Source organism: Caretta caretta, chromosome 4, assembly GCF_965140235.1.
Source record: "Caretta caretta isolate rCarCar2 chromosome 4, rCarCar1.hap1, whole genome shotgun sequence".
In the NCBI taxonomy this organism is placed as follows: domain Eukaryota; kingdom Metazoa; phylum Chordata; order Testudines; family Cheloniidae; genus Caretta; species Caretta caretta.
Window position 1 is genome coordinate 65,901,303 of NC_134209.1, and position 25,899 is coordinate 65,927,201.

Genomic DNA, 25,899 nt, shown 5'->3' on the forward strand with positions numbered 1-25,899 from the left:
TTCGCACCATAATTAAATGATACTCAAGCTTTTAACTTTGATTTATTTCATTTCTCTGAGCTGGCGACAGTGAGAGCTGATACGGTGTAATTTTTTTTATTTCCTTTAAAATTACCAAGTCTACTGTTTAGGTGAGAAATTAAACACCTAAGCACTTATTTGAATCTCCTGATGCAAACAAAAATTCATTGAAATAAACCCGTCCACATTAAATAAAGGGGCTTTTTATTTATTTTAAAAGGGAGGTAAGCATGAAGTTGGCAGTACAGATGAGTGGATGGGTGGTTTTTAATCACAAATCCCAGTTTGATATAACGGGGAGTACCCAATGTCTCCTGGTGGTATCTGGAGGAATCGGGCAGCAGGGGGAAGGTGCAGACGGAGGGATGAGATGCCCATGCTCCTCACTGCTTGTTTTGGAAATGTAGGGCCAGATCCTGCTCTAATGTGATGTCAGTGCTAAAAGTCCTAGTGTCTTCAGAGGGAGCAGCATGGGGCCCTTATGGAGCCTCATGATAACGGGCTGCAACAACATATGGGAAAGCAGGGTGGGAACTCCTGCTCGCCACATGCTCTACCCGCTTCAGCTCCTGTACCCGCTCCCTCCAATACCAGCTCCAGCACCTGCTACCTCCAACACAACCATCCCCAGCTCTTGAATGCTCCCCCAGGCTCAGGCACCAGCTCCCTCCTGCCTCGGCTTCCTCCAACACCAGACCCCCATGCACCAGCTCCCTGATTCTCCAGAACCAGCTGCAGCACCTCTCCCTCCAACCCCAGCTCCCCCAGGCACCGGCTCCTGCATCCTCTCAGGCGCCCCTCGCGCTCTGCTAAAGCTAAAGAGGCTGTGGAAGTGCTAGAGACAAAGGTCTGAGGAGCGGGGCGGGGGAGGAGGCAGCGCCTTGTTTGCAGGGAATAAAAGTGCGTCCGCTTCAGAGAGAAGCGGCTGGGCACAAAGTGCTGCCAAAGTGCCTGCGTGACAGGATAAAAATAGGAACAAGCGGCGGTGGAAATGAAGATAAGTGGAGCTTGTGCCAGCCTGTCTGGGTGAGGGTGGGGGTGTCCTACTGCATCTGCGCAGCGCAGGCTCCCTGGGCACCCCGCTCCCTCCTTTACTGTGGCTAATGAAGAAGAAGACTTGGAAGGGAAAGGTTTTCAAATGGATCCAGACCAGAGACGGGAACACTTCCTATACACCTTCCCCACTCACAACAAGTATCCCCCCCACTTCAGGTACCCCACACACAGACCCTCCCCCACATCAGGTACCCTCCACACAGCTCCCCTCCACATCAGGTACCCCACACACAGACCCTCCCCCACATCAGGTACCCCACACACAGCTCCCCCCCACATCAGCTACCCCCCCACACATCAGGTCCTTCAACACAGCTCCCCCCCCCACATCAGGTATCCCACACACAGACCCTCCCCCACATCAGGTACCCCCCAAAGAGCTCCCCACATCAGGTACCCCACACACAGCTCTTCCCCCACACAAGGTACCCTCCACACAGCCCCCCCCACCAGCTCCCCCATACACCCACACTCCCCATGTACAGGTATATACACGCCGTACATACATCCCATTCAGACACTCCATACAAACACACACTGTCTGTGCAGACACTCCATACACCCCCCCACACACACACACTCTGTACTTACACACGCTCAGATACAACTCCCCTACCCCCCACCTCACACCCAGATACTCTCTGGCGCGCCATATACACATCCCACAAACGCACACTCCATATATCCGCCCATACGCGCGCTCTCTCGCCATCCCTAGCCTCCCCCCGCCCCCATGCCTTTTCGCTCACACCCCTCTCCCCGGATTTCCACCCCCACCCCTCTTAAATATTTGCCCACACATACTCGCAGGACGCATGCGTCCACATCGCCCCGGTCTCGCCTCCATCCAATGGGCGAAGAGCGGCGAGAAACAGAGGGAGAGAGAAAGCCTCACAGCCCAGTTCCAGTGATGTCTCTTCTGCACAAGGCACCTGCCGGGCCAAGGTGCGCGGCAGCCGGAGCAGAGGCAGCACCAGAACAATAGGGCGCCGGACTCCCGCCTCCTCCAGCGGCGCGGGGAAGGAGGCTCGGAGCCGGGCGAGGGCCAGGCGCAGACTAGGGAGGAGAGCGGGACACGCTCCGCTTGGGGCTGGTTCGTGGCTCGGCGGCCCGGAGAAGGGGCTGAGCCAGCGGGCTGCAGCAGGGAGTTTGCCGCCGGGTGGGTGGGAGGGCAGGCGAGGGGGACTCCTGGGGAGCGGAGCAGGGAGCCGTGGAGAGGCGCTCGGAGGGCTGGGCGGGGGGCGAGAGGCAGAGAGGCACCCGGCGCCCAGGCGGGAAGCGGAGCGGTGAGTTAGGCAGAGGCAGAGCGGAGCGGCCAGGCGGCTGGAGGGGCAGTTTGCCGACCGGCTGCCGCCGGAGAGGAGGCGGCGGAGGCTGCACCAGGGGCTGAAGGAGGAGAGCGAGAAAAGCCCCTCGCGTCCCCGCGCCACCTTCCTTCTCAAGGCGGCTGCGGCGGCAGCCTCAACTTCCCACCTCCTCCCTCGTCTCCGCTGTGGGCTGGGCGGGCCCCCCACCGCCGGCGAGGATGATGATGATGTCTCTGAACAGCAAGCAGCCCTTCAGCATGCCCCACGGCAGCGGCAGCCTGCACGAGCCCAAGTACTCGGCGCTGCACACCGCCTCCCCCTGCACCTCCGCCGCCGCCGCCCCCTCGGCCAGCTCCCCCAGCAGCACCAGCAGCGGGGCAGGCAGGAGCAGCACCAGCACCAGCACCAGCTCGGAGGCGATGAGGCGAGCCTGCCTCCCAACCCCTCCGGTAGGCACGTCCTGCAGCAGCGCCCGCTTTGAGGCACATGCCCACAGCCCCCTTGATCTGAACAGTGTTTCTTTCATGCCTGCCCAGCAAAACACCCAGCACCCCCCGGCTCTCTTCCGCCTTATGCATGCAGCGGCGCTTGCCTTTCCTATTAATTTTTATGACCTAGGATGTTGCATGTGCCTCGTGTTGTGTGTGTCTCTCTCCCCCTCTCCTCGTTCAGGCTCTCTCTTTTGCCATGCTGGGGTTGTGTTAATGGCCCAGAGGCGTGCGGATGCGGAGGGAGGGCGATCCCCTGTTGACAGTAATGTGTGCCTTCTATTTGCAATTTTGCAGAGCAATATATTCGGCGGTCTGGATGAGAGTTTGCTGGCCCGCGCCGAAGCCCTGGCGGCGGTGGATATAGTTTCCCAGACCAAGAGCCACCATCATCACCCGCCTCATCACAGCCCCTTCAAGCCGGACGCTACTTACCACACCATGAACACCATCCCTTGCACCTCTGCTGCCTCCTCCTCGTCGGTTCCCATTTCCCACCCGTCAGCCCTGTCCGGCACTCACCACCACCACCACCACCATCACCACCACCACCACCAGCCTCACCAGGCTTTGGAAGGGGAGCTTTTAGATCACATCACCCCGGGGCTGGCGCTGGGGGCCATGACCGGACCAGACGGCTCGGTGGTCTCCACGCCAGCCCATGCTCCTCACATGGCCAGTATGAACCCTATGCACCAGGCGGCTCTAAGCATGGCCCATGCCCACGGGCTGCCTTCTCACATGGGATGCATGAGCGACGTGGACGCAGATCCCCGGGATTTAGAAGCTTTTGCGGAGAGGTTCAAGCAGAGGAGGATCAAGCTCGGAGTGACCCAGGCAGATGTGGGCTCTGCCCTGGCCAACTTGAAGATCCCAGGGGTAGGCTCACTGAGCCAAAGCACCATCTGCAGGTTTGAGTCCCTTACCTTGTCCCACAATAACATGATCGCCCTCAAACCCATCTTGCAAGCCTGGCTAGAAGAAGCAGAGAAATCTCACCGGGAGAAGCTCACCAAACCAGAGCTCTTCAATGGAACAGAGAAGAAGAGGAAGCGTACCTCTATTGCTGCACCTGAGAAGAGGTCCTTGGAAGCCTATTTTGCCATCCAGCCACGTCCTTCCTCGGAAAAAATAGCAGCCATCGCAGAGAAACTGGACCTCAAGAAGAACGTGGTCCGGGTCTGGTTCTGTAATCAGAGACAGAAACAGAAACGAATGAAATATTCCGCTGGGATTTAAAGTCTATGGGAGCTTTTTCTAAAAAAAAATAAAAAATCGGCAACAAGACACACTTTAATATTTCTCTATAGTGAGATAGAGGGACAAACACAGAGAGACAGACAGAAAGACCGACAGAGAAAGAGAAACTGTCAGTCTGCCAACCAAGAAGTAAATTGTCAAGTTTAGGAAAGTTCCCATTGGACAGAACGGCTGCTTGTTCAGAATGACAGTATCAAACAGAGACTGGCTTTTTGAAGGCAGATAAGAAATTCTTTTTTAAAGGACCGAAGACGTATCAAGTAAGATTTGTTTTTATTATTAAAGACATCGCCCGTGTTCAAAATTTAAAAGTACACTTTGCAACTATTTTTCAGAAAATAGATTGACTGGAAACTGAAACTTTAATCTAGAGTTGAGGCTATACCGCGAGAGAGACATCTCAAAAGTATTTTGATTTTAAAAAAATGGCAGTTTTTTCTGCATTTACACTGCGTATTATAAATATATATATATATATATATTTTTACTGTGATTATTATCCTTTCCTTCGCTGAAGTTATTATGCTTAGGAAAAGAATTGATCCTGCTATGTTCACTGATCTTTAAAAGCTATTATTAGATTACTGCAAAACAACCCCTTGTAAATTATTAATTTTATCTGTCCAGCAACTTCATTCTGTGCTCATTCTAATTAATTACACCTCTTTAATCTAAGTCTTGATAAAAGTAAAAAAAAAAAAGGTATGGATAGTGAAAATCAAATACTTTGTGTTGATAGAATTGATTATCTGTAGCTTTTTCCTTCTTATAAAAATATCCCTTTTGGCCATCTGTAAATTGTCACCTGAAACTAAAATATTTCTCTGGCCAGTATTCTTATTTGTAAGGCGTTGGCACTCTATAATAGATGTCCTACATTATTTGTGTAGATTGATTCACTGTCCGAGGTATTTGTTTACTGGGTTACATATTTAATGGGGATTCCCATGTTGTCCCCTTCCCCCCCCCACACACTTCTAAAGCGAGAAAAGAAGTGGCTGAATAGGTGACAGTGTGGCGTTTTGTTGTTTCAGGGTTTGTTTTCATCACAATATTTGTCCTTCTAGATTTCTAAGCTATATCACAACTGTGTTCAGACCTGATCGCTTTTTATTTACTTTAATTGCAATACTTTTACATTGAGGAGAATCTTTTTTGGAGGTTTGTTTGTACAAAAGCCAAATTTAATGTAGAGAGAGCGAGAGAGAGAGAGAGAGAGACAGTGCACTCTTGTAAATTCACATTATTGGTACAATTATTTTGAGGAAAAATGAAAGGTACTTGAACTGTGGTACCTATATGTATTGTAAATATTTCATTCGAATTGGCACACATATAGATATATTCTTACAGATTTCGCTGTATTGCTGTTCTATTTGAGACTATTTGAAGTCTTAAGTTCTGTATATGATACAATTTTGTTGTTTTTGTTAATAGGTTTATTTATTACAGTAATGTATTAAGTTATTTAAAATGTTGTTGAATTGTCTTTCATTAAAAAAAGATTTTAACGTTTTATTGGGAAAGTATGTTTGCTGGTTTTTTTTTTTCATTAAAAGTCTACTACTGAATTTAAATTGCTTCCACATCTCATATATTTTAAAGTTGAAGTGGGAGGACTATTTTGATTTTTTAAATGGTTTACAGCTCCTGCCAGCTCTTCCTTTCAGGCTGGATGGTGGCTGGATCATCTTTATATGTCTGATCTGGTATTTATCAAATGGAAAGTGAACTCATTACCCGATTTTTTGGAGGCGGGAGGGGGTAACCCGTGAGCCGATAGTGTCCCTGTGTTTGCCTACCTTGTCAGACAGTAAAACACATACCTTTATAGACACTGTTGGTCTCCAAGGATGTGCTGACTGTTCCTTTCCAGGCAGCGTTGCAGAGCTTCTGTGTGGCCTGCCATATAGCCAGATAAATAGTTCGCTAACTGCACAGTAGAATTTACTAAGCAAGGATGGTGGAAAGGAAGCTGGGGTGGCCTGGAGATGGCTATTCAATTAACCTGTCTTCTTAGCTGGGCTCTGGGAGTGATGACGAGGGCAGGCTGGGTCCCAGGAGCTCAGCGCCAGAGCCGCAGTGCCCAGCACAACACACACACACACACACACGAGGAGGAAGGGCTGCCTACTTACCTACCGGCGTTTCCTGTGGCATTTATTCTGGACCAAAGAAGTCCGAGCAAGAGATTAAAATGTGGCGCCATTATGCTACTTGCTTATTGGCTAGTACAGATCGATATTACCAGTCACAAAGGCAACAGGAACAGTCAGCGAAGTAATAGAAATACTTTAAAATTAATAGTATGGACTGGCATGGTGAAATGCGTTTAAACGCAACCGTGTGTAATCAGTTTCATGCCTATAACATCTGCCATGGGGACATGCATACGAATTTTAAAATGCACGAGGGACTAGCAGGGGGGAAAGATCAGATATAGGTGTAGTTCAGCCCCTTCCCCATTTGAGAGGCAGCCACAGATTACCCTGGACCAAGAGCGTTTCTTGTTTAGAAGGACAAATTAAAATGTGATGGGATGAAAAGATAATTCCGAAGGTGCTATATAAATACCCTCCAGAACTAGCCTGCCTTGTACTACAGAGAACGGATTTAGCACTTGGAAAGATCTGTGTCATGCCTATTCTTCGTGTGTCAGACAGAGGTAGGGATTGACAACATTATTGCCCAAGGAGTTGCGCTCTTTGATGTAGAGTAATTTGAATAAACGGCGACGATGGGGCTGTAACCATGGCGTTTCGCATTTCAAATGTAGGGAATGGGAATTATGGGCTGTTATTTTGCTAAAACTGAGAAAAAGACGCACCAAACCAACAGCGATGGTAAAAGAAAGTCTCCTCGCAAGTGCCAGGCCATTACTCGCTCTATGGGGCGGGGTGTTTGAGAAGGAGCAGTTTGTACATAAAAGATCTGGGCGACGCATATTAGTGTAAAGCGGAGAGCGCTGAAATACAAACCCTTTCTCTTCTCCACTCACCTTTATGTTATGGCGGCTGCTTCTGCCTCATGCCGGCTTTGCTTTCAGCACCAAGGACAGAACTCTTCGGCTCTGTCCGGCCCTCCAACCTTGCCAGTGCCTGCCTCCTCCAGCCCAGGCATCCGAGAAACCCTGCTGCAGAGAGAGAGATGGACTGGGGGAGGGGAAGCAGTTTATTGCTTTAGGACTCAGCAAATTAAACGAAATATTACTTCACCCTAGACAAATCCTTCCATGTAGCGTTAATGGGGAGGCGGAGGATGGGAATCACCATATTAAACCTTCTTACAAATAACATTTTTTAAAAAGTACAAAACCTGAAGTCAGAGGAGGCAGCTAAATATAACAAGAAAGCCTGCTTTACAGATATGGCAGAGTATCGATTAGGATAGAGAGCTGCACTGGGAATTGATATAGTCAAGGGTTAATAGCACATATTGTTAAACTGACTCCAGTAAGTTACAATAGCAACATTTTCCCCCTTAGAATTTGCCGTTTCTTTCCTAGACCGCTAGTAAATCTTTTTGCTTTGGGTTCTTTGAGGATTTTATGATTTAAAGTCATGATGACTAGATAGATTAAATAAACAGATACTTTAAAAATAACTTTGAAAGTGACACCAACATATTTTAAAGATCTGGATTCATTTTCTGTTTAATAGGCCATTGTTTCCACTTGACGCAATGCTTATTTGTTAACTAGAAAAATAAAACAAACAAAAAGTAATTTGACTAAGAACAGATCCTTTGGCATTCATAAGAGACGGAAAAATCCAACACCGAACAGGAAAAAAGTATGTAATCTACAAATGATTGTTACATATTATTTTTTATCTTCAGGGATTACATCGATATTTTATTTTAAAAATACCTTGAACACGCCGAGAGTGATAACTGATAGACGGATATTACCGTATGTCACTGGTGTATCAATCAAATCAATCGGTATCGCATGACTCAGTTTCTTTGAAATGTTTGCCAAGCCTCACAACTGAAGGAACTGAAGTTATACAGACTGATATTTTATATCTATGTTTACCGCAGAGACGGCGAAAAAGAGGATTCGTAGGTTTCAGACCCTACTTTCTTCACTTCCTCATTTTTCTTTAGATTAAAGAGTCACAGGCTAGTCGCTACTGTTGTAAGTCTTTTCAGTCATAACGTTTCATGGTTTTCGGTTCCACGTCCCAGTGATCAAGAACTAAATGGGGGGGGGGGGGGGGAAGCGGGAGGCAAAGGATTGTGAACTAACGTGCAAACTACAGTGGTGAATCGCCTTATCAATAATCAGGGCTAGAGACTTTCATCTAAATATCTCTTTGTTAGCTAGTTCCATTTACAAAAAAATAAATCTCTTGAAAGTGCAACTCTCTGGCTTGGTAACCACGGTTTTGTTGTTTTTGTTGTTTGTTTTTAAATAAATTAAAATGCAGTAAGAGACTGGTTTGAAATTGTGGCGAGTTGAAGGTGTGAAGTAGTTATTCTGAATTCCCTAAGAAGGAAAAATGCATTTTCATGAGCTAAACAAACCCAATATTGCAATGAATAGAAATAAGCTTGCAAACGGCGTTTACACCGTGTAAGCAAAGCGACTATCGTTTTAGTATCACAATTTCAACTTGAAATAAAACTAAAAAACGTGATTTCTTCCCTTTAAACTTCTATTCAGGGATATGTACATTTCTTTGCTAAACAACACAAAATAATCCTCTTATTTGCCTAAGCTAAAATCTTCCTCTTCCCCACTTAATTGGCGTGAAATAAAGCAACATTTTGAAGCTTCTCCAATGAAGTTCATGTTTCCCAGTGTGATGGAAGTATTGATGACTTTGAAGTCGCTTTGTTAATAACGTTTGTGTCTCTAGGAGGGGAGGGGAACCAAAGAATACTCTGTGACCTTCTCATGTGGCTTAAAAAAAAGGAAAAAGAAAGGGAAAGAGAGAACAGCTACCAAATATGTAAACAAATAAACAAAAAAGATCCACGCTGCCACTTACCTATTCCACAGAAAGAGTGAATCGGGTAATTAAAATCACCAGAAGGGCAGCATTTGTCAATAGGCGTGTGCACCACAATGAGTAGTCTCTGAACTTCCGCTTTGCCCTCTTAAATGAGCCATTCACTTAAAGGCTATTATGGGCGAATTAATAAATTACACAGCGAATTATTAAATCCAGATAATTACAAGGAATAAGTAAGTAATCATTAGTTAGCTCAGCTAATTACTGTGGGTCAGAGAGAGCTGGAATATGAAATCCTCCTCGGGAATTGAAATTAACTTTGCCCAGTGAGTCTCTCTGCTTGACATCCCTAGTCTGTAGGCACATGGCAGCTCCCTTGTGAGCCAGTCTTTCTATTTAACTTGTAGCGAATGGAAATAAAATTAAGTGGAGATGTGATAATAGGAAGCTGCTTAGAAAGCAAACGCTGCGGGTTTTATTTTTTACCTTTTACTGCCTGGAGATAGAAAGCTTTCTGGTGCCCCAAATAAAAAATATTCTGCAATTAGACCAATTCCGAATAATTGTCTGACCCACGCATGCAGATTAATCACAAATTACGAGGAATGAGACAGGGAGCAAGAAATCTGAGCTCCAACAAACGTAATAAAGGTACAAGGAAAAGCCTCTCTCTTTTCCTATTGCAAAACAAAAGGGCTGCCCGGACTGGGGAAGGTTCAAGGAATCAGTGTGCTTTGTTTTTAAGACAATGAGCTTTCATCTCTTAACTGTGGAATCTTAATTAGAGGCGCGTTGTCTCTTCTGTTGATCTTTCGCCAGATCTCTCCTAGCGAGAATGTCATTTTTGTCCCATTTACCATCCCTTTCCATTTTGTATTCAAGTGGGATCTTTCTAGACAGCAAATGCATATGCAGAGAAGCTTATACTTCCCTATATGAGGTTTACACATATAAAAGAAAATGTTCTTCCTGTATGGAAAACAATCCAAGCTTCTTTATCAATTGCAATTAGGTGGACAGTCTTTTTCCTCTTTCCTTGCTTCAGTCTGGGATGATAATTAAAATTTAATGAAGCCTGGGACTAGCAGAGCTCTGTCTGGGGACTCTGGAATCGAATATTTTAACTGTACATTTACACCAAGTGTCTGGCTTCAAAGACGTGACTGCTTTTAATCTCGAATTAGAAAACCACAGACCTGAAATTAAATATTAGGCACCGTCGGCTCCCCTGTCTTTCTGGAATACTGTCACGGTTGTGTTTGCCTCCATTGCCCCATAACACAAGCATCTAGCTCAGGTCTCCAATTACATTTGCTTTAATAATAGATGGCTTTGATAGGGCGCAGTATTCTTGTGTTTTTGGATTTTTTTTAAATAGGGTTAATGCAATATTAATTGGTTGTAGCTGTTATAAGACTGCGCAGCGTTTCTCGGGAACAAATCGATGAGTCTGGGATGTGAAAGCAAAGGTAAACGCTCTGCTTGCGGTATAACTTCATTTTCAAATACCCCCCGAGCTTTAGGTGAGTACAGATTGTCAGTTCTGTTTGTGTTCTTGATCAGACGCGTATTCATGGCAGAAAGAGCCAGAACAAACGGCTGTAGATTGGATACGAATAAAGTATCTGAGACGTGGGGGAAATAACAGGAGTCTCTCAACCCTTTGCTATACGCAGGGACATTCATCACAGCAAATTCCCCTAACAAACAACAAACTACCCACTGCTGAAAAATCGCAGCCCACAGAACTGGTGCATAAATAAGACAGAGCCGCACCAAAAGCGTCTATGCTGGCTAACTACATTGCTATCGGTTTATTCTTTAAAACAATTTCTTCCTAGAGACACTGTGAAAATCAGTCATCACGAAATTAGGGGCTATTTTAGTCCATTGTATTTTAATAATCCTGTCTATTTAAATTCTAATATGGTTCCACCCTTTGCTTCAAGGAAATGCTCTTGAGAACTGGACCCATAAATTATTCTTAAAAAATCCCAAGCTACGTGAGGCTTCCAGATTGGGGGGAAGAAGGGGGGAGACTGCGAGTTAATCTGCTCTCTGCTCCCTTCGACGTTTCCCAAGCAACATTAAGCACGTTTTGAGTGGCAAAGTTTACAAAACATTCTGTCGGGGAGGAGGAGTGGCGGCATTTAAATGTGCCTCTTTCTTAAAGGTATCGTCTTTAAATTCCTCTCCAGCAGATTCCCATACAATTATCACAGTCATGTGAAACTATCCAGGCATACAACGTTGTTTAATTCTAACTCTGTGACTTCCCAGTCTGTGGATGCAATACCAACAATATTTGCAGAAGAGAAAACTGCCCTGAGCGTGCACAGGAAAGGTAAAGCGCTTTGCTGTTGAAGATGAGAACAGCAGATAGATACAAATGGACAGATCGTTTCCCTTCTCGGCTTTGCTTTCTACAAATTTAATTCATCCTGTTCAGAAACGGGGAGGGGGAAGGGAGCAGTACGCTTCTTAACCTGACTGGTTGCTTTCATGCGCCACCAACGCGCATCTAGCTTTTGCAGAGCAGTAGCAGAAGTTTTCATTCCATTAAATGAATGAAATAAAATTCCTCACTTAGGCTGGTTTGAAATTATGCACAAAAGTCGCAGGCACTGTGTAGGCAGGTGCAGAGAGGGAGTCACGTAGAGTAGACTGATCCAGCACCATTAAAGACAATGGTACTTTTTCCACTGACTTCAATTATGCAGCAAAAAGCCCTTAAGGCATAAAAATGTACCATCGGTCAGATCGCCCACTTACTTCAATGGGAGTTCTGTCTGAGGAAAGACTGCAGGATCTGGTCCTGTATGATATTAATGCTTTTGAGTAATGAACGTCTCCCGAACACCCTCCGCAGCTCTGTTATTTTCTGGGGGCTAGATCCATTACTCTAGCTGTCACTTGTTGGAGAGAAGGTGTCATTTTGCAGTCTCACGTAATCATCTCTCCTCGTGGAGTTGACTGCTGAGGGAATGTTTCTTTAAATAAATCCCGACCCACACTCTCCTAGATATCGTGGGGAAACGTTCTGGGCCGTGTGTATTGGTATGCAATCTGTTTAAACAACTTTGGATATGATATACTCCGATTTCGTAAAGTGATTATAATATTGCATTTTATATTGAATGTGTTCTCCTTGCATCATTCTTTTTATTTTATTTCACTGGACCGAACATAGAAGTAATAAGCTGATGAAGAATGAATGCATTTGGAAAATACTTTTAACGTTATAGTTACATTAAAATAGCATATAATAGAAATACATTAAAATCGCACATTGTAACTAGTGGCACATATTTCCTCCCAGCCTAGTTTTAGTTTTAAAACCGTTTCTGTGGGTAGCTAAAGGACATCACCCTCAAACAATAATATGAAATATATTCCACAGGAACTGCAGAACATGTGTTATTCTGCATTTGATTTAAATAACAATAGACTTAAAACACACACTGGGAATGCGATGCTACAGCTATCTATCTATCCATTAAAGATAATGAAGAAAATACATTTACCAGATTTTTTAAAAAGTTATTAGATAGTAATGCACTTGTCTTGGAGCTGAAAAGGAGCGCTTTATAAAATCTAAACTCAATTATTTGGAATTCTAGTTGCCACAATCCTAAGAAATATATTTATGAAGGTTCAAGTTGAAAGTTAGACCTACCATAGCACAATCAACTAACCCTTGGCATATGCCTTCACTCTGGCTTGTCTTGTCACACATTAGTCCCCTTATTTTGGCACCACATGACTAACCCAAGCTCTTCAAGCATTTATAATCCCAGGGAACTGAACAAGTGTGAATGCAGAGTGTGCTATGTGCTCGTATTAAATCCTGTACAACGCTGACAAAAGGATATAGAAGGACTTCTATAAAGCAAGCTAAACATCTAGCTTGATCGAAATCACAACACAGCAGAGAAATGCAGCAGCTAGGGAACCTCTCATTTGTGGTTCCTGATATCAGAAAACGAGGCAGAACTTATTTATTTTTTTCTTATTTTCTTGAACAGGAGCTAAATCCAGTTTGTCTCAATCACCCGAGAAGTGCTAATGGAGGTAAGTAACTGACTACGGACCCTATACAGCACCACTGAACCCAAAGGGAGTTTTGACGCTGACTTCAGTGGCCTCAGTATCAGACCCTAAGAGCTGGACAGTGAATGTACCTGGCTAGTTTAGAGCTACGGGGACACATTAAGGGGCCTTAGACTTTAGAATTTGCAAAGAAAACTCCTAAAAATATAACTGTTTCATCCAATTAATGAAAGCCATTACATCATTACCTTTTGCCTTATATGCAAATAACACAGATTGCGAAACAAACGTGTCGTGAGTTCATGGGGTTTTTTTTTTCGGTACACGTTCTTTAAAGTGAAATTGCTTATTTACTCTATGCACGCAGGACATGTTGAAATAAACATTAGCGACCAGCATTTAGAATAACAAACCTTCTTGCATGACAACCACTGGCTCTCCATTTGGTTCAGGGAGTTTCGACAGCCAGCTTTCACAGCATTTTAAGAAACGTGCCAAGGCACCTTAATACAGCAAAAAGAACCAAATCTGGTTACTTCTAAGTTGCAAAAGTACAGTGTGCGTGTGTGTGTTGTCACTTAAAAGTTCAAACGTTTAAACTAAAATTAACACATATAAAAATGCACCACCAAGAGTCTAGATAAGAGCTAACGTGCTTCTTTTTAGCCCAAATATTTTAAGTTCAAACACTTTTTAATTAGTACTTTGCTAGACGCTTGTATGCAGAATACATTTCTTGGTTTTCCTCTCTTGCATAATTTTACTGACTTCCCCACGCTACTTGTAACTGCAGGCACTGCATGTGTAATATTTGGTAGAAATACCTTGTGGAGGAAGGTTCTGAGGTAATGTACCCCCTTAAATTCATCCACAGAGAATAAGCTTGCGGTTGTAAAGCTGTATACCCGCCGGAACAGGGGTAAGTACTCAACATTCTCTCTCGACTCATTATCACAGTCATTCAGCTCCTGAAGTTAATAAGAACAACTTTAGATTTTATTAAAACCCCAGGTAGCTCCGCTTGGAGAGTTCCCACCAAGTTTTGTGCTCTGTTTTGTCAAAACAATTATTATGAAAGAGATGTCTGCTGATAAAACGATGTCAGTGATTATTCTTTATAATGTGGAAAATTTGGATCTAAACAGGAAGACATTCGATGTGGAGTTAAATGTCACTTTTGGCTGACGTTGAAGAGCGTAGGAAGCACTTGGTGTTGCATGCCCCATTTATACCCTTTAGTGAAACAGGCTTAAGAATCAAAGTATAGAAGTATAGTATAGAAGTAAGGTATTGTATACCGGAAAGTCAACATAAGTAACCTGGAGATTTTTCTTCTTCCTCAAATGCATACAGTGCTCGGGAGAGTTGACAGGACTAGAATTTACTTACTTGGTGGTTGTTTTTGGTTTTGTTTTTTGCAGTCACATCAGTATTTATTTCCATCAGTGGAATCAGTTGAAACCATTGCAAAAGACAGTACTTTCTTAAATGAAAAGCACAGAGCACGGGCGTATTTTTTAGGGATTGGCCGTGGTGCATTTTAGTTTTCATATAAGGGCGAGGCCGTCATAACTCATTTGCCACTTCACCGTTCCTTTTGTGTAAGGCTCCCAACAGACAGAACCCTCCCCCTATTGTAGGTGTGTGGGAGAGAGCCAGAGTTGTAATGGTGAAGACTGGTAGGGTTTAATTTATGTTCACACATGGGGAGCGACGACATCATGTATTAACGGTGGGGAGAAGCTGACCCAGGGCAGCATCGTCCCGTGCGAGGGAAAAGAGTTTCTTTCACTCCTCGCCCGAGCATTTGGAACGATTGCACGCACGCCAGCCCCTCGCTAAGCCTGGCACGAAGCAGCTGCCTGACGCCCCACGGTGCATTACGGGCCGCAGCGCCCGCGCTGGAGGAGAGAGGCCGCGCGCGCGCGCGAGGGCAGGCGCGGAACACCCACGCCTGGCGGTGGCAATGAACTGTAAGGCCCTTCCCGCCCCCCGTGCAACATACCGCGCCGCGCGCAGAGCTGTCAGACACAGGCGCTTAGCTGGCGAGGAGCCCGCAGTCGAAAGAGGAACTACGGCTCGTCCCGACCGCAGGGGAGTTGGAAAGACCCAAAGGGCGCACGCCATGGCTGATGAGGGCGAGCATCTTTCCCGCCATTGCTTGTTGAGGTAACGCTAGCCGGACGCGCCGAGAGCAACGCCACGGGTCCCACTCCCCAGTAGCTCTGCCACCTGTGTGTCGTGGCCGGGGCCAAGGACGCAGGGCCGGGGTGAGGGCAGCGCCTGTGCAGGTAAGGCAGGCCGCTAGTGCTGCACTACGGAGACCAGGGCTTTGGCTGCCGGCTGAGCGCGGGCCATAGCCCTTTCCCGCAGCATATGGGACCCACAAAGGGCATGCAGAGCACCGTTCCCGAGAGCCTAGCCAGGGTGCTGAGACTGGGTGGAAAGCGAGTTCCTTTCAGGGGAGGCGGAGCAAGGGCTCCACATGTTACCGACGCCATTGCACGTTGACCAGATCTACTTGAAAACCAATCGGAAACGTGCGCCAACTTCTCCGAGTCAGGAACAAAGAGCCTGGGCTGGGGAGGGACACCCTAGTCGCCTGGCTTCCTTTGCAAGTACTTGGGCTTCCTGACATTGTCCCGAACTGTGAGCTGCGTGCGATTAACCAGCAGAAGGCAGCTCAGAGGAGGGCACTGTTGTGATTACTATTATTTGTAACCGAAAAGGACAACCTAAAAGCGAAAGAACACAGTCCACTCTAAGCAGCAGAACCAGAGACGTAACCTCACGGGGACAAGTTCCCTCGCAATTGCTTCCCGGTTTTATGGGATAGTATTCATCTTTGTGTGTGTGTGTGTGGCAGAGAGAGAGAGAGAGGGGTATTACACACACACAGAGGATAAATACAAAATTTATCTCCATTTTGGGTCAGACACCTAAAACTGTGGAGTGGCCGGAGAAGCTCTTAGCCCCAGCTGCGTATCCGTAGAGGTCTATAATCTACCTATTTACTCGCAAGCCACATTGTCTCAGGGCAGGTATAATATTTACTGCTCAAACAGTGTATGTCTTTTAGCTGAGTTGTCCGCCCAGTTCTGCTGCAGATCTATTAATCATATCCACAAGGGTTGCCAACATGGCAGGGCTGGCTTCGTCTTTCGGTTTATACAGAACAGAATCATTTACATAAAGTCCTTAAGGCAAATAACTGTTGGGGCTCTAATTTATATCTGATCGAAAATTAGCCGTCATTATGCGCTCCATTAGCCGCGTCTTTAATGTGCTTCTAAGCACCATTTGTCAAGCGGCTTGTTAATATCCTTCAAGTCTTTAAAGTTGAGAGCTCATTAAAGAGTGCGCTCTGTTATTGATGTAATTTAGATGAGTTTGGAAGAGCAAGTACGCCATGCCTTGAATGGGCAACCTACAAGAACAAGGAGAGGGGTTAGCTTTAGTTACAAAAGGCTGGTCGGAAAGGATTTCCTCTAAAGCACTCATCTTATAGCCTGATCAACAACCCCCGGAGCAGACAGTGAGTCATGCGTAGCACTCGGTGCACTGGGCTTGCATCGAAGACACTGTTCGTCATACAGAATGTGGCCATAACGCATATCCTGTACTGTACACACTTCCATTGTCCGACACACTCTTTCTCCCCTTACGCAAAGATTGGGTCTCGCGTGTGCTGGGGTGATGTCTGTGGTATTGTGTTGTAGAGCAGGGCTTCCTGAACCAGATACTGCTCATTCCAGCAGGGTAGCCCCTAAGCTTGCACTTTGTCTAGTTATTGAGTTTGGGTTTTGGTTTTTACATCATCTCTTCCCCCCTTCACACCCCCCAGTTAATGAGGAGGGATGAAGTGAAGTGAAGCCCTCAGCTGGGGGGAGGGACATACTACGGAGCTGAACCTAATTTGACTGGGGTACAGTAAACCCGCTTAATTATGTACATATTATTACGTTATCTATCAACCACTCCATCAGACGAGCATAAAGACCAATAAATCACCTGTTATTTAGCTAAAAAATCCACTTACGCTGTCCTTTTCTTTCTGGAGGAGATTCTGGCAGTGTAACACAATAAAGAAAAACCATTAGCACAGGCAGAAAAGTGTGAGTGCAACTAGCATTTCACTAGCAGGGATAAATAACAAATCTGCATTTGCAGCCGGCTCCCCGGATATGTTTGTATTAATTACAGGGCCTTAGTCCGGCGTTTGGATCGTTTATTTCAGGGACGTAGTGAACTGCAAGAAACTAGGGGTTTGCAAACTTTTCGTCTCTCTCTCTATTATACTTTATAAAGGAACGTAAATAAATCGCTATCTTCAATCTGTACATACGCTCTCCCCTGAATTATAGAAGCCAGATGAAGCCTCTTCAAAATTGCTAGACTGAATAGAAAATAGACTAAAAAAAACCTAACCGTTTTAGTTAAGTTTTCTACATTTCCCCCCATTGACAGATGAAAACAGGCGTGTGTGTGTGTGTGTGTGTGTGTGTGTTGGGGCGGGAGAGGACAGAGGAAATCTGGAATCCACCACAACAAAACTGCAGCTTTTTCTCCAACATTTTGTTGTGATATGATTCAGTTTGTGAAGTCCCCTCTCTCCCACCCTCCCTTCCCGGGGCCAAGACAAAGGAATAATCACATCTTCCACATTTGGCTGAATATTCTGGTTTTTAACCACCTGCCCCAAAGAGTTCATTTCAGCAGGGGGAGGGGGGAAAGAGGAAGATATAATAAGATCAATTTAAGGACATATTGAGGTCATATAACAGCACAAATATTCTCAAGTGCTCTGTATAATAGGAGGTGGGGATTTGGGGCAGTTTTATTGTTGGTAGGATCCTCATCTCCACTGTTTTTTACGGGATTCCTCCAGGCTAAAGTAATAAAGCGAGTAATTAGAATGCTAAAGACAGATGTAAATAACAGGAATGAGACAGCGGTGACAGATGAGTGGCTGGGTCCGGAGCCCAGTTGGTAGAAATGACACCGCTCTTTCTGTGCCAGTGGCCTAAGGCGACAAAACTGGGGACAGCCTGGGCAAAATTACATTCAAGAACAGCAGGGAGAGGGGACCAGACGTGCGCATATTCACCCTGCCCCATTGTTTCAACGCGAAAGCTTTTCTCTCCCATCAGCCCAGGAATTAGAGCAGCGCTTTCCCTTTTATGATCTTTCCGAAGCCATCAGAGAAACGTGTCCTGCTTTGCTGAACAGTTCTCTCGTCTCTACCATCACACGAGGCTGGAGCTGCACAGTTGCACACGACATGCTTCGTCTCTGAGGCCCTTTCATGAGGGGGATCCGCTGCTTAAGGGATGCCTAAGCCACATCCCCATTCCTGAGTGTGGCACTTTGATGTACGGAAAGGATTCTGCAAACGCTGCTTGTCATGTTGCCTCTGTTTCCCCCGATCTGTTTGCAAAGACATCGGTTCCTAAACGCACTCGAGTTCAAAAAGAGAAAAAGCCAGAGTGGTTGGACTGTGATTTAGCCTAGTCTGGCTTTCCTCAGCTCCCAGCCGCAAAGAGCAATCCCTTGAGGGGAGACATGGTTTTGGGACCGGGGTGGGGATGGCGGAGGAATTTTTCCTCCGCAGAAAGAAAGCCAGTCTGGAAAATAATGGGGAATGCGTGTGTGTTGTGGCGGGGTCCTTATCCTCCGAGTGCATCTCAGCAAAACTCCACAAACAGAAAAATCTACACACAACGCCATCCACACAAGATCAAATGTGTGTTAAACTTAGGGCACAAAGCCGGAAGCAAGGGGATATTCATCATTTGGAACAATCTACGGGACATGGATTGTTAACATTTCTTCTGCCACTATCTAGGGTTTGTTTTGTTAGTAACCAGTCACTATTTTGGGGGGAGGGAGGGTTGCGACAGAAAGGGGGAAATACAGAATCATTCAAAAGCACCTCCTCGCTGCGGTTAATACAAGAACTGGATCCAGGCCCTTGTTGTAGGTAGGTTACACAGATAAGCCTTATCTTCCTGTCTCTCCACCCTGCTATCCCATGTGCTAAGGTCCCTGAGGTTCTCCCTGCCATTAACTCAGCGCAGAAAGGCCTGCTTTACATGCCTTCCACCAATTGCAAATCACATCAAGATCACCACTTGAATCATTAAAGCAAGCTCTCTGTCCAAAAGTGGCCTGGTCACACTGGACATAGTAGGAGGGAGGGGTCTAGCAGTTAGAAGAGGGGAGTTGCATCAGGAGCATCAGCTTCCATTCTGGGCCTGCCACCCACTTGCTGTGTGACCTCAGTCACATTTCCTAAATTCTCTGGGTTCAATTTCCTCCTGCGGAACAAGCCAATCACTTTGTAGATGGGGGAGAAGAGAATGCTTTGAGAACATCACATGGAAGATATGCTAGGAAAGTATCATTCTCATAGTGGGTGAGCCAGAAACTAAGAGCCACCTTTTCAAAGGATATAGCTTAGATTCCATGCACAAATGTGTAACCACAGTTGTGCATATACTCATTACCAGGGAGCACAAGTGAGATAAAAGGACAAGCTGGGTGCTTAACTAGAAATTTGCATATACGTGTACTTGACTAGTAGGTCTATGTATCTGATGTGCATGTGCAAATGTGATAATTGGGTATGCAATTATTTTTGCAGGTTTCAGAGCAGCAGCCGTGTTAGTCTGTATCCGCAAAAAGAAAAGGAGGACTTGCGGCACCTTAGAGACTAACAAATTTATTTGAGCATAAGCTTTCGTGAGCTACAGCTGAGCATTGCCTGACCCTATTTTTGAAAATTTGCCATTAACCTGTGGACGGCCCTTTTTATTGACGTTTTCTGTGGGAAGTCCTACTACATTACCTTTGCCTTTGGGATGGGATTTTTTTGAGGGGAAGGCTAGCGAATGAATAGGGGGAAATGTAACAGCATGCACAAAGTGCCTTGCATTTTTATTTTCTATAAAAGTGTCTTTATTTTTATCTAACAAAGACATCAAAAGGTTTCAAGTGTCAGAATTAAAAAACCAGCTGAGCAAGTAAAAAACAAGCCAGATGGTGGTTGAAGGTCTCGTGAAAGGTCTGGTTTAACAACAATTACAACATTTTATAGCAGCAGCACTTTCAACGCTGTCACAATTGATACCAATTCTTTTCATGTCACTAAAGAGCAATTCACTTTTCTGCTCTATTTTGGAGAGTGAAATGGAACTTAAAGTGGCACATAATACTTTCTCTGGAGCCTATACTGTGGTAAATTTAACCCTAGTGAATTTCTTAGGCCTGGTCTACACTAGAAAAATCCACATCCCAGAGTGGTATAGTTAAGCTGACCTCAGTCCATGTGTAGACAGTGCTAGATTGACAGGAGAATTCTTCCATCAACCTGCCTCTGGGGGTGATGGATAAGCTATGGCAATTGGAGAACACCTCTCATCAGGGTAATAATGTCCACACTGAAATGCTATGCGACAGGGCTGCAGCTGTGCCACTGTAGTGTATCCATTGTAGACAAGCCCTTACTTATAGTGATAAGAACGACAGGTCTGATCAAACTGGGCATGAAATTAAATTAAACAAGGAGTTGGCTTGGGCTTCCTTTTTAATGGAGGCAAGTTTTATCCCAAATTAAGAGGAGACATCTTTTGAGACAGGAGAAGATATTATAGGGATCATTCTTTTTATGGCATTTAAATTAGATATATCAGTCTTAATTGTAAAATTTACTTTATTTTCTGATTGTTCTTCAGCTTTTCATCTTTAAGAAAATAGATCATCCCTTCCTGTTTATTATTTTTAAATAGGTCTTTTAAAAGATTCTAATAGACATGTTTGGTGCCTTGCCTATTTGAATCTTTCAAGTTTCTTACATTTAGATGCTTTCTACTAAGAAAAATAATAAGACAAACCCTCCTTTATGGCTCTTCCTCAACAAGAACTGAAGTCTTCATGGACAGCAGGCCAGACTAACACAAAAGGAATTATGCAATGGGACTTAGTGTTTGTTTCTCACTATTTAACAAATAAATGTCCTTCACTATTTGAATCTCCTTGAATAGTTGCAGGAGGACTACAGCTGAATTTCTATAGTTAACAAAAAGAAATATGTATGCTTCAAATCCATTGCTGAATCCAGAAAAATAAGAGAGAAGTTGAAATCATTCCCAGGATGCTGGCCACACTACTTGAGTTCCTTGCATTCTTTTTTTCCTCCAAGATTTTAGAAGTGATTTTGGTGGATTAACAACCCTAGCAATTAAAGTCCTGTACTTATTGACCAAACATGTATGGCATGGGGAGAACCAGATTATCAACACTGACTTGGAAGGATCATATTATGAAGACAGGTGGACAGTACAAGCTCTTTTGCCCATATGATTTAACGCTTTTCAGTTGAGACTGCCAACAAGGGCAAGTGCCACTTTTGTGGTATTGACACTTGCCCTCTAGGAACTGATACTACTATTTCATTTCACATGGATCATCATCTATTCATCATTAAGACTTGTCACTTAGGTGCTGGGCTACAATTGAACAAATGACCTAGATGTGAAAGATACCACAATATGCTGAGCCAGCCAGTCCTCCTTTGAACTAGCTATCTTCAACTGAGATAGCTTGAACAAGAAACACTTGGTGAATAAGTGTTATGAAAATATAGAAATTCAGTAATTATCACCAGAACATTTTGTCAAAAGTAGAAAATTAAAACAATTAACCCCCATTATCTATTAACTCTTATTTTCAAAATTACCCTTTTCTTAACCTTTTAATGAATCTAGACAATTAAAGGTGCTCAGAAATCACAATGATGAGCCCTGTACAAGAACCTAGATACATAGCCCAATATGGCTACTAGAATGTAGTGACAGGATTTTACTTAAACAGTTGGTAAAATGTGTATGTGTAAAAAGCCGCAGTTAAGCAACTGGTATCCTACACGATACTCATGGATGTGTTATTTTGATTCTTACCTTACTGTCTCAGAATTGTCTCATTTTGAACACTTTGATCCACACACTATCATATTGTGGCATATTTATGTAAATGACATTTCCATTTTTTTGCAAAACACATCACTTACAATGTTTTTAATGCCAGCATAGATGTATTTTATTTAAGGAAAACATGTCCACATTTCAACAGCTGTGCGCATGAAAGCCTCATTTTACTTGTCTTGCAGGCTGTAGTCACAGGTGGTCAGCAAATTATAAAAGAAACAGTGCAAGAGAGGAAAGGAAAAATGTGTCACAGGTAAACAACATTCTGTTTAGATATTACACTCATAAGCAATGTGGATCAATTTATACAGCAATGGGCTATTGGAAATGCACTTTGTATTGTTCGGAATGGGCAATTATTTTTGAATTTTCTTGTTTTTACTGTGTTTTTATACTGATTTTATTAACAGTGCTTTAAAGGTCAAAAGTCTCTCTCTCTTCTACTTCCCCTTTCTCCCTTCTTTCCTGTGTCATTTGTATCATCTGCCTAATGGGCTAATTAGCCTCTTAGTTCTCCTCAGCCTATTCCCATCCATCATTTAGACACAGCTCTTCTTAATGAGGTCTACTTTAGAGTAATTCATTAGAGTTGCAGTGATCAGAGTGCTGGCTCTGTTGCTGTTGCCCAGCACTCTGTCACACTTACACTATTTGATCCTATTTTTGATGAAGTGGAAGCTGTAGTACGAAGACAGACACTAAACGCAGTCAGATTTTACATAGCGCAACTGATATTTCATTTTTGTAATAAACATTTTGCTGCTTCTCTCAGGAGTGCCTTATATTCATGAAAAGTCACTTTGTTAAAGCAACAAATAAAAAAAGTTTTGTCTTCATCACATTAACATTTTGAGTTTGCTCATTTATATCATAATGACAACAAGAGTTTTACTAAACTGAAAAGTCACTCAAATCTACTGAATAAACAGTACACACAGATTTTCCTTTCTCACATAATCAACAAACCTCACCAGGCCTGTTTATTATCATCTCTACAATCATCCAATAGCAATTAATACACCTAATTCCATTTAAATGGACAAGCATTTATTGACCCCTTGCTCACCCATATACTCTTATTTGCTGCTACAAGTGCATTTTCTCTACCACACATGCTAAACACCACTTAGTTAGGATAACTGGGCTTCTCTTCTAGTCCTAGAGACAGATCATCCAACGAACCTTGGGGACAGTTGACCCAGTTTGCAAAGTGGGTATATTTTTCATCTGTGACAAATTTAATCTTTTCTCAATATTATTCATGTTATGTAAAGAAAAACAGAACCAATTTTCTTCAAACTGGCACTCTGAAATAGCTAAAGGAAATAAACATCTCAAAGCATGAATAAAATAAGCACCATGACAATTAACCTAGTGTAGTCTCAAAACCAGTACGTTCTGCTGTGATGAATGAATTGGGTACTGCTTTCTTTGAACCAATTAAAGAGACTAAGCCCTTGATCACATGCATAAGTGGTTTGCTGGATCGAGGCCTAAATGTGAGCAAGTAGAATATATATATATGTATATAATGTCTGCTGCAGTTTCCACGGTATGCATCCGATGAAGTGAGCTGTAGCTCACGAAAGCTCATGCTCAAATAAATTGGTTAGTCTCTAAGGTGCCACAAGTACTCCTTTTCTTTTTAGAATGGAACAGAAATTGAGAAGTACTTTATTTTGACATAAATATCTCCCAACTTAACTGATGTACAATAATCATGTTTGGTTGGTTTTGGTGTGGCAGAACACATATTCCATGACATAAAGAGCAATATTGCCATATTGCCTAGGAAATTCACTATAAGCAAAAAGCTGGTGTGCAACATACCTCTGATCTCCTTTAAGTCACAGATTCCTGCAACTCCAGCAGTATCACATTACCATGTCTAACAGCCAGGCTGCATAACAGAGAAACACGCTGATGCTGAAAACACTGACTGGGCAAAAAATTGCAAGTTTGTTACAGATCTCAGTACACAAAGCCATGGTGTCTTGAAATTAATACTGCCATGAGGAGTTCATTATATAACGTTGGATCATGTGAGATATTATGACATTTTTGCTAAATAGTATTAGGGATAATCCATTACTGAACAATATTTTAGATGATTTGGATCTTGATCTTTTAACAGCATAAACAAAAATGTTTGTTTAATAATGCTAATTCTTGTTATGGAGGCAATCAGTTTACTTCCAGGGAAGAAAATTATGAGGGAGCCTGTTATGAATGAAATAAGATGAAAAAGAATTAGGTGTTAGTTGAACACTGATCATGTACTTCTGAAATACAGATCTACTAACTTGGCCCACAGCCAGAGCTGCAGTAAGATCAAGGTTTCTGAAAAGCAGAATCTGGTAGGCATTTGGCTGTCCTCATGGTATGCAGAAATCAATGTCATTTTTGGCTTATACATTTTCATTTTTTCCCAGAGGACATAACGTAACTTTTAGGAACCAACTAAGTTTATACCAAAATGTAATTAGAATTAGTGCATCACGTGCTGATTTTTATTTCAGATATATCTGACATCTACAATCAGTACGTATGCAAGAAATGTGTGACTGTCACTCAGGGATATGAAAAAGCAGTTAGAAATGATAAAGTTATGATATAACAAGGCCACAGGAGTGGATAGTAAACATTTCAGGTGAGTTTCCTATCCTGACAAATATTAGACAGCCACACATCACTTTGGAGGTAGTAGTAACTGGAGACTGTATCAATACAATCCAAATCTTATTGGCTCAACAGTTTCAGACATTGGAAACCTGTGGAAAAATGGAGTTCTTTGGTAGAAAGGTGAATGTTTCTCATGGAACTATGACCTACCTTTGGCTAACCAAGAGTTTCAGGAAGTCACAGAATTGGCATCGCGCTTCAGAGATGGTCCTAGACTATGCAGAACATGTGATTACACATGACCCCCTTTAGGCAGGTCACATGATGGATGATGTTGATCAGCTTCAGTAGAAGCTAAGCTTAATTAAAAGAAATGAGAGTGAAAGAGGACAGTCTGAGCAAATGAATGAGTGAAAGGGAGTGGATGAGGAGAGGGAAAGGTAGAGGGAAGAGCAGAGAGGAAAGAGTGTGAATGGGCATAATGACAGAAGAGAAAGTGAATGAATGGAGAAGGAGAAAGAGAGCACAGGAGGAGAGTCAGTCTCAAAGTCTCATCTCTACTCCAGTTTTAGACTCGCTCTGTCTCTCAAATACATTTCAGTACCCTCCATAGCACGGTTGGGAGTCTCTAGAGGTTCTGCTTGACTAAAATAACTGTCCATTTGCACTGCACAAACAACAGCTTCCTGAGCAAGTTAAAATAAAAAAGGTAAGCAGACAGTGATTCTGCAAACTAAAGAGTGGGACATTATTTGAACTAAATACAGTGTGATTTTGGAGAGTGTGAAACAAGTAGAATGACAAACTTCTGAAAACTTTCCCCAGAAAATGATCAGTGAAAAAAACAGTCAAGATCATTGAGATTACTTCTGAAGAAATCTGTGGCTGTCACTCAGGGATATGAAAAAGCAGTTAGAAATGATAAAGTTATGATATAAAAACTGAACTATGGAAGAGACTTCATCACCAGGCACAATAATTTTTGTTGTATATTTGTTTTTCATACAAACTGAAAACAATGCATATATACAAATACAAAATTGTACTGAATACAAATAATAGAAACTAGTTGTGTAAAGACATCATATGCAGTGTGGGCAAGTTTCACAATTTTATTGCAAGTCTCGCAATATTTGGGGCTGTTCTTAAAGTC

The 25,899-nt window shown here is 43.5% G+C and overlaps 1 protein-coding gene across 1 annotated transcript; it reads left to right on the top strand.

The window, feature by feature from the left end:
* The first annotated feature begins 2,286 nt into the window (after window positions 1-2,286).
* Window positions 2,287-5,658, top strand: POU4F2 (POU class 4 homeobox 2). Its single transcript, XM_048847868.2, has 2 exons — window positions 2,287-2,833; window positions 3,170-5,658. The coding sequence occupies exons 1-2, from the start codon at window positions 2,603-2,605 to the stop codon at window positions 4,109-4,111; spliced, it is 1,173 nt and encodes a 390-aa protein (XP_048703825.1). The 5' UTR covers window positions 2,287-2,602; the 3' UTR covers window positions 4,112-5,658.
* Window positions 5,659-25,899: the final 20,241 nt, after the last annotated feature.

What these genes read in the sequence shown, in the direction of transcription:
- POU4F2 (XM_048847868.2), top strand. Translation starts at nt 2,603, where the DNA reads ATGATGATGATGTCTCTGAACAGCAAGCAGCCCTTCAGCATGCCCCAC. An exon ending in CCTGCCTCCCAACCCCTCCG is followed by an intron (nt 2,834 to 3,169) that starts GTAGGCACGTCC and finishes GCAATTTTGCAG; the next exon opens with AGCAATATATTCGGCGGTCT.